General features: G+C 46.5%; 1 protein-coding gene across 1 annotated transcript in view; it reads left to right on the plus strand.

The window, feature by feature from the left end:
* Nucleotides 1–2039: 2039 nt before the first annotated feature.
* LOC308151133 (pre-B-cell leukemia transcription factor 1-like) overlaps nt 2040–14284 on the plus strand; it is a gene marked incomplete at its 5' end in the record, with an annotated part of 36858 nt that continues 24613 nt past the window's right edge. The window contains 2 exons of the mRNA XM_080523953.1: nt 2040–2227; nt 10916–10989. Of these exons, the coding sequence (XP_080380079.1) occupies nt 2040–2227; nt 10916–10989 (262 nt within the window). The remainder of the gene's footprint in view (nt 2228–10915; nt 10990–14284) is intronic.

A 14284-nucleotide genomic window follows, 5' to 3' on the forward strand; every position in this document is an offset into this window, starting at 1 on the left:
TGGCTGAAATTACGTCGTTGTTTTGAGCGCGCGTGCGCGTTTCATGCGCGTGCACGCGCATGGTCAGCGCTACCCGCCACCATTGTAAAAATTCCTGGAGGAAACACTGCACTACCTAACCCTAACCCTAACCCACTACCTAACCCTAACCCCTAACACACTACATAACCCTAACCCACTACCTAACCCTAACCCCTAACACACTAGTTGGTATGGATTCGTGCAACACCTGTTCAACTTGGCATGCCTCCATTTACTGTACTTTAAAGGAGTAGGCTACTATCGCTACTTGTTGTCGTAGCTGGTTGGCTGACTTCAGGTGAGTAAGCAGTCTACCCCCCTTGAAACGTGAAGCCATGGTCACCTGATATGAAAAGGCAAAAAATCATAACAACTAAAAAGCTCTGTCAACAAGGACGGTTTCCATGGCGCCGTGATGAAAAGCATGGGCTGCGTTCGTAAATTCGCTGTGGAAGTCTGATCAGCACTCGTGGAACGCCTCTTGTCCAATCAAATTACTTGGTCCCTTTATGACGTTGTCACCCAGTGTGCGCTCCGGCGTTCTCCGGGCAAGTTTACGAACGAACGCAGCCCATGTGAGAAACTCGCCTCCCAGCGGTCAGAGAGGTGAACGGCACCCCCCCCCCTCTCCCCCCACCCCCGAGGGCAGGCTGACGTAGCGACGAGGACGGGACTGCGTGCGTGCGCAACACTGCTGGAGAGCTGTGTGTGTGTGTGTGTGTGTGTGTGTGAGAGAGAGTGTGTGTGTATGTGCTCTGGGAGTGGGAGAAACGGGCAAGGCGAGGAGGGACACGGATAAAGAAAGAAAGAGCCGAGCGGAGGAGAGAGAGAAAAGAGAAAAGAAAAAAAGAAAAAAAAAAAAGAGAGAGAGAGAGAGAGAGAGAGAGAGAGAGAGAGAGAGAGAGAGAGAAGACCCACAGAAGAAAAAAAGGGGGCAAACGAGCTCAATATCGATCATAAGGACCATTATAGGCCAGCCACGACTGGCTGGTCGGACGGAGTTTTACAAAAATGTTCCATTTGATCCTTTTTATAATTTGATTGTGCACACTTCTCTATCTCTATCGACACCCGCCTCGGTAGAGACGAGAAAGGAGACGGTAAAAACCGACACGTTGGGGGGGGATTTCTACCGAGTGTCCGTCTGTAGTAGTGGCGTTCACAGCCCGACTCTTCTCATTGTTAAAACCCTGGGATACGGTTCCCTTTCCACGCTGTCGGAACAGTATCCACCGAGGCAGCATTTGGACACAGGCCGGATAGTAGCCTATATCTTTTTGTTTTTTTGTTGTTGTTGTTGGTCGAATGGAGGAGTTACATTTGTGACAAGCTAGTCTGCGAATTGTTGCCATTTCCCCCCTGTTCGCTCTCCCTCCTCCCCCTCTTTTTGTCGTTCGCCGAGCTGACCGTTTCTCCCTCTGCCGTGGCCTCCCCTCTCCGTCCGCGGCGGACCACCGGAGGACCGTACACGCGTTCGACTCGGTGTATTATAGCAATCGTGCGAATCGTGTGGCTCTGATATGCCAAAGAATTAGTTCAGGGGGGGGGGGGTTCATTTGTTTACAAATATTGCGTGGGGCCTAATCGTTTATTTGGGCTTTTCCTACTTTGTTACAAACAAACACGGTGAAACCTCGCGCGCGCGCGCGCACACACACACACACACGCACACACACACACACACACACACACACACACGCACACTATACACACACTATTTGTAATTGTAAGCAGCGAGCGATGCGTTGGTGACGGTTATAGTTGGGCCGATTTTTTTTAATTTAGTGTTTATTCTACCCAGCTTGTTTTTTCCGCGTTACTTTCTCGCGCGTTTACAAGTCAGGGACATTTCTCTAAAAGGGCAAAAACTACCTCTTTTTTTTTTTTTTTTTTTTGGAAAAGGGGATTCTTTCTATCCTCTCGTTTCCCCCCCCACCTCCCCCCCTTGCTAGGACGTCTGTCACTTTTTTTCATCCCCTAGTTGGTGTCGCAAAAACGGCGAGATTTTTCTGAAAGGCATGGAGGAGCAGGCCCGCATGATGTCGGGTCTCGTCGGGCTGTCGGGGCTGTCTTCTCAGGCCGGGGACGTGGACCCCGACGCCGGGCGGAAGCAGCACCTCATGGGCCAGCCACAGCAGGACATCGGGGACATCCTCCAGCAGATCATGGCCATCACGGACGAAAGTCTGGACGAGGCCCAGGCCAGGTGACAACACAGAGAGAGAGAGTGGGGAGGAGAGAGGGATAGGGGAGGGATAGGCCTAGGGGGAAGGGGGGGGGGGGGTTGAAGGGATCACGGGAAGGGGGCAAAGTAGGATGTAGGTTTGGTGATATCCAAAACCGAAGGTTTATTATTTATATGCCTGGTGGTAGGAAGTGTATTATGTTGTCTCTCACCTGTGTGACACACACACACACACACACACACACACACACACACACACACACAGCCTACACAGAAAGAGAGACAGACAGACAGAAAGCTTTCACCAGTCCCTAGGCGCCGAGAAGTTAGACCAGTACTCATCCATTGCCTCTCGCTCATTAATAGGCTCATGTCATTATGAACATAATGGCCTCGTGTTGATGTTTTCCTGCGCCGTGACGTAGCATCGACCCCCACCTCCCTCACCCCCCGCACTGTATTCCTTGTAAATATCACTTTGTATGATTCTGCACTTTTATAGTCCTATACTTCCCCTCCCTCTCTCACTTGCGCCGCTCGCCTCAATAGAAATAGCCTCCCTCTTAACTTTCACGACCGCGCCCGCCGGACCAACTAATTAACCGAAATTAGTTTACCCACCTGGTTTGATTGATCGGTCATCACGTCATTAACGTGGAGTAACGACAAAGGGAACGCGACGAGAGAGAGAGAGAGAGAGAGAGAGAGAGAGAGAGAGAGAGAGAGAGAGAGAGAGAGAGAGAGAGAGAGAGAGAGAGAGAGAGAGAGAGAGATGGGGGGGTGGTCGCATTTGAAATGCCGTTTGGGGGTCTGATGTTGGCGGGGGGTGGTGAGGGAAACGCGGATCGAATTTCACACGGGTCTGACCCCCTGATGTCTGTAAATAGCCCTGGTCTGTAATACAGTGACCCCCCTCCTTCCCCCAGGCCACGACGAACTCCTTTACATAATACAGCCCTAACAGGCGGCGACACATTAACATTATCGGTGTGAACTGGGCCTCGTCAGTGTGAAGTGTGAATGAGCTTTTTAGTGTATTTACCCAAGGTCTTATTCCTTTCGCCGTACCCCTCTATTAGAGGTAACGAGCCTACTAAAACCTGACTCAAAAAGCTGGCCCATTCAGTTGATCTGTAGGCCCATAGCACGGTAGGCTATAGACAGCACCGATAAAGGGTTGTGGGGTTCATTCCCGCACACTCGCGGGTATCGTTTTATAGTTTTGGATATAAGTGTTCACTAATTGATTTTTTATTTTATTTTTTTATTGTGTAGCGAATTTGCTATGGGTGTTTTGGCTACTTGAGTGTGTATGTATGTGTATGTATGTGTGTGTGTGTGACCTAGATATTTCCTATTATATTTCCACCAGTATCACCTGGCTCGGTTAATGAACACGAACACACACACACACACACACACACACACACACACACACACACACACACACACACACACAAACACACACACAAATATCATTCTCTCCTGGGTGTTTTGTCCTTTTCATTGTGCGAGGGATGCAATCAATTTTCCGATAATGCGCGTGCTAGCACAGCTGTCCACACACTGCTTCTATTAATGAGATGGCCCCCTCACACACACACACACACACACACACACACACACACACACACATACCCTCTCTCTCTCTGATCTGTGTTCCTTGTCTACAATGTCCTCCTGATGGTTGAAGGACTGTCTCTCTCTCTCCCTCTCGCTGTCTCTCTTTCTCTCTCTCTGTGTGTCTCTCTGTCTCCCTCTCTCTGTCTCCCTCTCTCTCTCTCTCTCTGTCTCTCTCTCTGTCTCTCTTTCTCTTTCTCTGTCTCTCTCTCTCTCTCTGTCTCTCTCTCTGTCTCTCTCCCTCTCTCTGTCTCTCTCTCTCTGTCTCTCTCTCTGTCTCTCTCCCTCTCTCTCTCTGTCTTTCTCTCTCTGTCTCTCTGTGTGTCTCTCTCTCTCTGTGTCTCTCTCTGTCTCTCTCTCTGTCTCTCTCTCTCTGTCTCTCTCTCTGTCTCTCTCTGTCTCTCTGTGTCTCTCTCTCTCTCTGTGTCTCTCTCTGTCTCTCTCTCTCTCTCTCTCTCTCTCTGTCTCTGTCTCTGTCTCTGTCTCTCTCTTTCTCTCTGTCTCTGTCTCTCCCCCCCCTCTCTCTCGTTCAGTAGCAGAGTTGAGTCAGTTCAGAGGGATTAGCTAGGTAGGTAGGTTGGTAGCTAGGTAGGTAGGTAGGTGGGTAGCTAGGTAGGTAGGTAGGTAGGTAGGTAGCTAGGTAGGTAGGTAGGTAGCTAGGTAGGTAGCTAGGTAGGTAGGTAGCTAGGTAGGTAGGTAGGTTGGTAGCTAGGTAGGTAGGTAGGTAGCGAGGTAGGTAGGTAGGTAGGCAGGGCTGGACTGGGACAAAAATTAGGCCCTGGCATTTTTGGCCCAGACAGGCCCACCCCAATCGGTCGGACCACACCCACCAGCACAAAAATACTTGCCTTATATACTCGTCTTATATACTGTGCTGTACAGTCATATGACAAACTGTAGTATTCCTCCAAACCACTACAAAGACGACTACATGCAGTAAGCAATGGTACCAGTGCAAGTAGACCAGTGTACCCACTCACTCTTGACTGGCGGTGGTGGCCATGGGGTACACAATCTCCATACTTGACTCAAGTATAGTAGAAGTAAAATGTTATCAAAGAAAAAGCACCAGAAGTCAAAGAATAATTTCAAATGTTTTATTATATTAAATAATATATAATAAATTCAAATATGTAAGTACTAGTAATAAATACAGCATAGACTGTGAACTCACTGCTAAATGGAAAAGAAAGACTGTGAAGTCCAGTGAAATTTTTCAACGCCACGCCGACCTTTGAGAGAGAGAGAGAAACAGAGACAAGGGTGAGACTAAGACATGATCATTTAGTAGTAGTAGTAATAATTGCATCATTATTAGTACCTTTTTACTTACTGTAGAACAATGTAAAGATAGCAGCATATCTGGAAAACAGCCACTTCAACAAACTATAACAATAATGCCATCTCATGATGGAGAGAGAGGGAGAGAGAGACAGATAATTAATTCTAAATTCTAAATTGTAAATTGTACATTATCATGTGACAGATTCAGATGATCAGAGCATCTTCCAGAAAATGGAGAAAAAAAACCTGACAGCTACTGTACTGTATACTCACTTAGTGGAAAAGGCTGCATGGCCCTCTGGATACTAGTCTCAACAACAATGGACAATGAACCATACAGGGCATCCTTAGAGAGGTGGGGAACTGGGGATAACAATGAGTGAGTCACATGATCAAATTATCTTCAGTCTAAAAAGCTGCTAAATTATTAGAATAATTGTATTTGAATATTCTCTAACCTTAGTACAACAGCAGTTTCCTCATGAGCTCACTCTTCTCTGCCACTTTGTCAATGACAGTGTCTGTGTCCAAAGCCACAGTGGCCATCAACATGAAGGCTTCCAGTTTGCTGGAAGACAGGCTGCTCCTCAGTCTGCTTTATGTACTTAAGTGTTGAGAATGATCGCTCGCAGGCCACCTGGGTTATTGACAATGTCAGCAAGAACTTGTATGCAAGTCCAAGCAGGGGGTATGCATCTGTGAGCATGTTGAATCTCTGCAGAATTTGGTAGCAGCACAGCGGGCACTCTTTGCAGAAGGCACAACTTTTGGTGATGATCTCCATGTCCTCTTCCTTTCCTCCATCGGGTCCCTCTTCCACTGTCCTGGTCACATATTCTTCTAGTGGTGATGTTTTCAGCTTGTCCCACTGGCTTGCTAAGCTTTTCAGCTCCGACTGCAGGTTGTCCACCGTTGCCATGCTCTCAAATTTATTACTTATAAATTACCGCTGTTTCTTCATCGCATAGGCTAGCGCTAGCCTACACATTAATACAAAATATAGCCTATATATGTCTTTTTTAATATAGAAGGAATCAGAATACGTGACAATTTATTTTTAGCAAATTGTATTCAAATTGTGCTTAGAGGGAATTATTTTCACCGGACATTATGACCGAAGAGGTTTAAATATGTCGGACTTTACCAACATATTTTACCGGACAAAGACCGGTAACTACCGGTTAACGGAAACCCAGCTGTACAGCTACTAGGGGTGTAACGGATCATCTAACTCGCGGATCGTGTCACGGTTTTTGAGTCACGGATCGGATCATTTTTCGAATCAACACAAATCATGAAAATAAAAACAAAAAGCTTTTTCTCGAATTCTGTAAAAACACCACTTTTACTGTGTAAAACCCAACAACATTCAAGATGTCAAAACTGGTATATATATGTATGTATATATATATATACATACATATATACATACATAACATATTCTACACTCAAACATTAGGCTACATATTAAACAGAAACACACATTCAACTTAAATGATGCAGTAGGAGAGAGGGGGGAGGCACCTGGTTGCAGCATTGAATCACTGGGCTCTTTAAAGCAGACAAATAAACATGTTTTATGCCACTTTTAACTAAATAATAAAGTGAAACCTTACTTTAAACATGGTATGAAAAAATTGGCTACATTATCAGAAGTTGTCAAGCTGCCTTTTTCGTGCCTCCCGTCAACACACCAGGGTGATGTCGCGGCAAATGTGTGGCCATGCTCGTACGACTTTCACGTTGCACAACGCTTAAACACCGTAACCTTTTTATCGACCACACTTTGTCCGTCATTGTTATAATTGACAGAGAAGCCAAAGTGCTCCCATACATGGGATTTAAATGACGAGGGAGGCATTTCGAGTTCTTCTCTGTCGCCAACATTAGCAGCACTACTCTACTCGCCATGATACACTTGGGCTGCGTTCGTATATTTGCTCTGAGAGCGCCGGAGAGCACACTGGGTCCGACGTCATAAAGGGACCAAGTAATTTGATTGGACAAGAGGCGTTCCATGAATGCTGATCAGATTCCAGAGCGAATTTACGAACGCAGCCTTGTTGTTCTGGATTTCTTTTCTCCATTATCAACCTATCATTGCGCTTTAGAATAAAACAAAGCACGCAACTGTCGCGTCAATCTTTTCATGGCAACTCTACATTGTGATTTACAAGGGATATTAACTAATATTATTACTTGGTTACATTTTGCAATTGATCCGCGGTACACATGCGTGCCGAACCGTGGGGGGCGATCCGTTACACCCCTACACAGCTACCTATATTTTCCTTACCGGGTCAACGGTTACAGGCTGACTCGGCCCGCTTCTTCTGTATCCTCTCTTTCCTCTGTATCTGTACCCTGCTCCCGCTCCTCCCTGCTAGCCTCCTCTTCAACCCTAACCCTAACCCTAAACCTCTGTATCTGTACCCTGCTCCCGCTCCTCCCTGCCAGCCTCCTCTTCAACCTGTTGCTGTTGCTGCTGTGGTCAACTTGAGGGTGCAGCAAACATGTCCCTAATGTTTACACATTTGGCAGCATCTGCCTCGAGTTTCTTTTTGTTTTTCTCCCTAAGTTTTTCCCAGCCTCCCTTCCGTTTTTGTGTGCTTTTGCGCTCCATCTCTCTCAGTATCCACTATCCAGGCTAACTAAATTTATTTTGCCGGCCGACTCGGCTCAAAACTACCGCGAAACTGAGACGGAGGTCTGGTGCTGCGTGCGTGCGTGCGTGACCCCTGACCCCCCCCCTTCTCTCTGTTGATTGGGCCAGCCCAGTGTCTGTATAGAAAATTGACCAATTGGCCGCTGTCCCCGATTTATGGGCTGTTCCATGGTAGCTTTCGATTTATGGGCCGTTCGATGGTAGCTTTCGATTTATGGGCCGTCCGATGGTAGCTTTCGGCCGGGCCGGCTGGTAAAAAAAAACAAAAAAACAATGTTTTATTTTGCCGGCCGGCTCGGCCCAAAACTACCGCGGCCCACCGGGCAAATGCCCGGTATGCCAGATGGCCAGTCCAGCCCTGTAGGTAGGTAGCGAGGTGGGTAGGTACAGTGTTTCCTCCAGGATTTGTCACATTAGTGGCGGAGTGGTCGTCTTTCGCGCGCTGCGAAATATAATTTCTTAAATAGCGGTGAAGTCATTAAAGCCGAGCAGGTGATTTTACATAGAAGGTGATCAAATACCAATATTGTTATGTACGACAGTATGTCATTGCAGCACTTTGTTGCACTTTACGACATCACGTTCTGTACGTCCGTTAGAGCTTTAGGACCTGTGTGTGTGTGTTGTCAGAATGAATGGCACTTGACAGTAAACGGAGCTCAGTTTGTATACCTGTGTGGATCTACATTTATTAGCATAACACAAACATAATAAATTAGATAGAACAACCCTGTTTATTAATGTTCATTAATGCTTGAGTTCATGTTCATGTTCGCTCTGTTACTGTGTTGTGTGCCAATGCACCCCTGTGATTGGTGGAGGTCACGGGGGGGGGCGGGTGCTGTGTGTGTTATTGAGACCGTTGGGAGAGAGAGCTCGGGTGAACTAAGAAAGTTGTGTATGAGATAGTTTACAATTAAACGCACAGATTACATGAGAGAAGCTATCTGTCATTATTTCAACCACTGTCCAAGTGGGGACGTTACAATACTTTCGTTTTAGCACGAAACGTTAGCCGCTAGCAGCGTTTTTAGCAGTCACCATTCTTGAGCAAAACACTGATACAAACAAACATTCAAATACTCGTGTCGTCTTGATTTTTTTTCCGATTTCAATGTATGACGCATCATTTGAAAGCTTACCATCTGTAGTTTCAGACTATGTAAACAAACGAAAAATTACGTAAGCAAATGGTTATTATTTATCTGGTATAGATACCACTTCTGCGCCGAATGTACCGCCGCCGTCACAAATCCGCACCCGACATTGTAATTACCGTAATTTCTAAACGGTTTGTGCTATCGAAAAAATTCCAGCTGTCCCTGAAAGCTGAGATGTTGCACTTCAACCAACATATAGGGTATTACGGTAAAATGTGACGTGACGACATTCTCAGAGTCAGTTTACTCACAGTGATTGACGGAGCGTTCAGGGACACATGCTTTTTTTCTGTTCTCCGGTCATAATAACTCGCTGCCTTTCTGCGCAGCCTGAATCAAAGTGGACTGTCTGAATCAATTAGTGGCGGAGGAAATTCATTCGTGGCGGCCCGCCGCCAATAAATGCATATAGAGGAAACACTGTAGGTAGGTAGGTAGCTAGGTAGGTAGGTAGGTAGGTAGCTAGGTAGGTAGGTAGGTAGGTAGGTAGCTAGGTAGGTAGGTAGGTAGCTAGGTAGGTAGGTAGCGAGGTGGGTAGGTGGGTAGGTAGGTAGCTAGGTAGGTAGGTAGCTAGGTAGGTAGGTAGCTAGGTAGGTTCGTAGGAAGGTAGGTGGGTGGGTAGGTAGGTAGGTAGGTAGCTATGTAGGTAGGTAGGTAGGTAGCTAGGTAGGTAGGTAGGTAGGTAGGTAGGTGGGTAGGTAGGTAGGTAGCGAGGTAGGTAGGTAGCGAGGTAGGTAGGTAGCTAGGTAGGTAGCTAGGTAGCTAGGTAGCTAGGTAGGTAGGTAGGTAGGTAGGTAGCGAGGTAGGTAGGTAGGTAGGTGGGTAGGTAGGTAGCGAGGTAGGTAGGTAGCGAGGTAGGTAGGTAGCTAGGTAGGTAGCTAGGTAGCTAGGTAGCTAGGTAGGTAGGTAGGTAGCTAGGTAGGTAGGTAGGTAGCTAGCGAGGTAGCTAGGTAGGTAGGTAGCTAGGTAGGTAGGTAGCTAGGTAGGTAGCTAGGTAGGTAGGTAGGTAGCTAGGTAGGTAGGTAGCTAGGTAGGTAGCTAGGTAGGTAGGTAGGTAGCTAGCGAGGTAGGTAGGTAGGTAGGTAGCGAGGTAGCTAGGTAGGTAGGTAGCTAGGTAGGTAGGTAGCTCTAGCTCCTCCGGCCTGTTTTCAATAGAAAGGCTTAAACTGGTCTGGCAGCAACACTTAACATCCACCTCCAGGGTGACCAATCCGGTTAACAGTGACTTTGTGTGCGTGCGTGCGTGTGTGTGTGTGTGTGTGTGTGTGTGTGTGTGTGTGTGAGAGGCCTCACATGTCTGATGAAACAATGGTGTGTGTACATCTTCAGTCCAGAGAGACGTGAAGCAGAGACAACACACTAACTAACTATTTGGAGGGTGCGCTGGTTGTAAAACAGAACTGAAAAAAAGGTGTGTGTATTAATGTCGCTGCCTTTGTGGCTTTTCAGCCCAGGGCTTGTTTTTATAGGGTGCATAGGGGTGGGTGGGTGTGTGTGTCTGTGTGTGTGTCTGTGTGTGTCTGTGTGTGTCTGTGTGTGTGTGTGTGTGTGTGTGTGTGTGTGTGTGTGTGTGTGTGTGTGTGTGTGTGTGTGTGTGTGTGGGTGAGCGAAGAGAAGAATGCTGAAAGAATGTTCCTTGTTTATGGTCACATGTCAGCCGGAATTCCCTCCTGTTTGACTGGTGTGTGTGGGTGTGTGTGTGTGTGTGTGTGTGTGTGTGTGTGTGTGTGTGTGTGTGTGTGTGTGCGTGCGTGCGCGTGCGCGCCCAGTGTAAGATTGACAGAGCTGTCAAATGTTTTGTTGATATTTTTTTTATTCATCTCATGATTGCCTCCCTCTTTCTCTCCTTCTCCCTCTTTCTCTCCTTCTCCCTCTTTCTCTCCTTCTCCCTCTTTCTCTCCTTCCCTCTCTTTCTCTCCTTCTCCCTCTTTCTCTCCTTCTCTCTCTTTCTCTCCTTCCCTCTCTTTCTTGTTGAAACAGGAAACATGCCTTGAACTGCCACAGAATGAAGCCTGCCCTCTTCAGCGTGCTGTGCGAGATCAAAGAAAAGACAGGTGAGCCCACCAATCAGCATCTAAATCCCTCTACAACCCACCAATCAGCTTCTGAATCCCTCTACAACCCACCGATCAGCATCTAAATACCTCTACAACCCACCAATCAGCATCTGAATCCCTCTACAACCCACCAATCAGCTTCTGAATCCCTCTACAACCCACCAATCAGCTTCTGAATCCCTCTTCAACCCACCAATCAGCTTCTGACTCCCTCTACAATCTAGTTTGTTTCCCCCAGGGAAAGAGAACATTCTAGAAAGCTCTGATATAGAAATATGTCCTGTAGAACATCTCTGATATCGAAATACGTCCTGTAGAACATATCTGATATAGAAATATGTCCCGTAGAACAGCTCTGATATAGAAATACGTCTTGTAGAACATCTCTGATATCGAAATACGTCCTGTAGAACAGCTCTGATATAGAAATATGTCCCGTAGAACAGCTCTGATATAGAAATACGTCTTGTAGAACATCTCTGATATCGAAATACGTCCTGTAGAACAGCTCTGATATAGAAATACGTCTTGTAGAACATCTCTGATATCGAAATATGTCCCGTAGAACAGCTCTGATATAGAAATACGTCCTGTAGAACATCTCTGATATAGAAATATGTCCTGTAGAACATCTCTGATATAGAAATATGTCCCGTAGAACAGCTCTGATATAGAAATACGTCCTGTAGAACATCTCTGATATCGAAATACGTCCTGTAGAACAGCTCTGATATAGAAATATGTCTTGTAGAACATCTCTGATATAGAAATACGTCCTGTAGAACATCTCTGATATAGAAATACGTCTTGTAGAACATCTCTGATATAGAAATATGTCCCGTAGAACAGCTCTGATATAGAAATACGTCCTGTAGAACATCTCTGATATAGAAATATGTCCTGGAGAACAGCTCTGATATAGAAATACGTCCTGTAGAACATCTCTGATATAGAAATATGTCCCGTAGAACAGCTCTGATATAGAAATACGTCCTGTAGAAAATCTCTGATATAGAAATACGTCCTGTAGAACAGCTCTGATATAGAAATACTGCCTGAAGGCCAGCGTTGGCTCTGTACGTTGTCTTTCTGTCTGTTTGTCTGTTTCCCGGTTCGTTCAGGGGTGGCTGCCTCCCTGGTCACCCCAGGGGTCAGGACAGGGGTCAGGACAGGGGTCAGAGGTCAGAGTCTTCTAGAAAGCTCTCTGGGTCCTCTTCTGTCCCCCTGACAGCGTATATACAGCCCTTTAACAGTGTTCTGTGTTGCCCACGCGCAGTTGTGCCTGTGTGTATCTCTATTTTTCAAGCAGGACATGTAGAGTCACCCCCCCCCACACACACACACCCCACACCCACACCCCCCCCCCCCTCCTTTCTTCCTCGTCCTGCTGCTCGCTTTTAATGTCACCTTCTTCATTCACACATCCCCCCATCTTCTCTCTCTCTCTCTCTCTCTCTTTCACATGATCTCTCATCCTCTCTTCCCGTGATGGAATATATTATGAGAGGCTTCCTCTGCTGGCTGCCATGACGATATGTCAATCATCCTGCGTTGCTTGCTCCCTATTGGGGGGGGGGGGGGGTGGGTTGGGGTTGTAGCCGTTGCCAAGGCAACTAGCTGTCTTATTTACCTAATGTCATTCACTTTGATTTTCATGTTTGCACTCTTTCTAGATAGAGAGAGGGAGAGAGGGAAAAAGGGGGGGTGGGGGGATGGAGGGAGGGAGAAGGGGAAGAGGAGGAGTTAGAAATAAGGGAGCCGTAGCACAAAGGAATTCTGGGAAATGTTTCTGTATTTTCAAATAATGATAATAATAATAATAACGTTTTGTATAGCACTTTTTTTTTTGCAGCTCAAAGTGCTCCAATCATTATATAATCATAATTTAATTATTTAGTAATTTAAAGGCAATATTAAAAATATGGGTTTTTAGTCTTGACTTGAACTATGTGCTGAGGTTGCATCCCTAATGGCAGTGAGACACAATCTGGGTGCATTAAATGAGAATGCAGCCTCACCAAATCTCTTCTTTTGTACATGTGGTACACAGAGAAAACCAGCGTCAGAAGACCTGAGAGCTCTATTGGGCTGATATGCTAGCACAAGACCTGAGAGCTCTATTGGGCTGATATGCTAGCACAAGACCTGAGAGCTCTATTGGGATGATATGCTAGCAGAAGACCTGAGAGCTCTATTGGGCTGATATGCTAGCACAAGACCTGAGAGCTCTATTGGGATGATATGCTAGCAGAAGACCTGAGAGCTCTATTGGGCTGATATGCTAGCTGAAGACCTGAGAGCTCTATTGGGCTGATATGCTAGCACAAGACCTGAGAGCTCTATTGGGATGATATGCTAACACAAGACCTGAGAGCTCTATTGGGCTGATATGCTAGCACAAGACCTGAGAGCTCTATTGGGCTGATATGCTAGCACAAGACCTGAGAGCTCTATTGGGCTGATATGCTAGCACAAGACCTGAGAGCTCTATTGGGCTGATATGCTAGCAAAAGACCTGAGAGCTCTATTGGGCTGATATGCTAGCAAAAGACCTGAGAGCTCTATTTGGGATGATATGCTAGCACAAGACCTGAGAGCTCTATTGGGATGATATGCTAGCAGAAGACCTGAGAGCTCTATTGGGCTGATATGCTAGCACAAGACCTGAGAGCTCTATTGGGATGATATGCTAGCAGAAGACCTGAGAGCTCTATTGGGCTGATATGCTAGCTGAAGACCTGAGAGCTCTATTGGGCTGATATGCTAGCACAAGACCTGAGAGCTCTATTGGGCTGATATGCTAGCTGAAGACCTGAGAGCTCTATTGGGCTGATATGCTAGCAGAAGACCTGAGAGCTCTATTGGGCTGATATGCTAGCAGAAGACCTGAGAGCTCTATTGGGCTGATATGCTAGCACAAGACCTGAGAGCTCTATTGGGCTGATATGCTAGCACAAGACCTGAGAGCTCTATTGGGCTGATATGCTAGCACAAGACCTGAGAGCTCTATTGGGCTGATATGCTAGCACAAGACCTGAGGGCTCTATTGGGCTGATATGCTAGCACAAGACCTGAGAGCTCTATTGGGCTGATATGCTAGCACAAGACCTGAGAGCTCTATTGGGCTGATATGCTAGCACAAGACCTGAGAGCTCTATTGGGCTGATATGCTAGCACAAGACCTGAGAGCTCTATTGGGCTGATATGCTAGCTGAAGACCTGAGAGCTCTATTGGGCTGATATGCTAGCACAAGACCTGAGAGCTCTATTGGGCTGATATGCTAGCAGAAGA

Source organism: Nansenia antarctica, assembly GCF_963989245.1.
Source record: "Nansenia antarctica genome assembly, chromosome: 2".
Lineage (NCBI taxonomy): Eukaryota > Metazoa > Chordata > Actinopteri > Argentiniformes > Microstomatidae > Nansenia > Nansenia antarctica.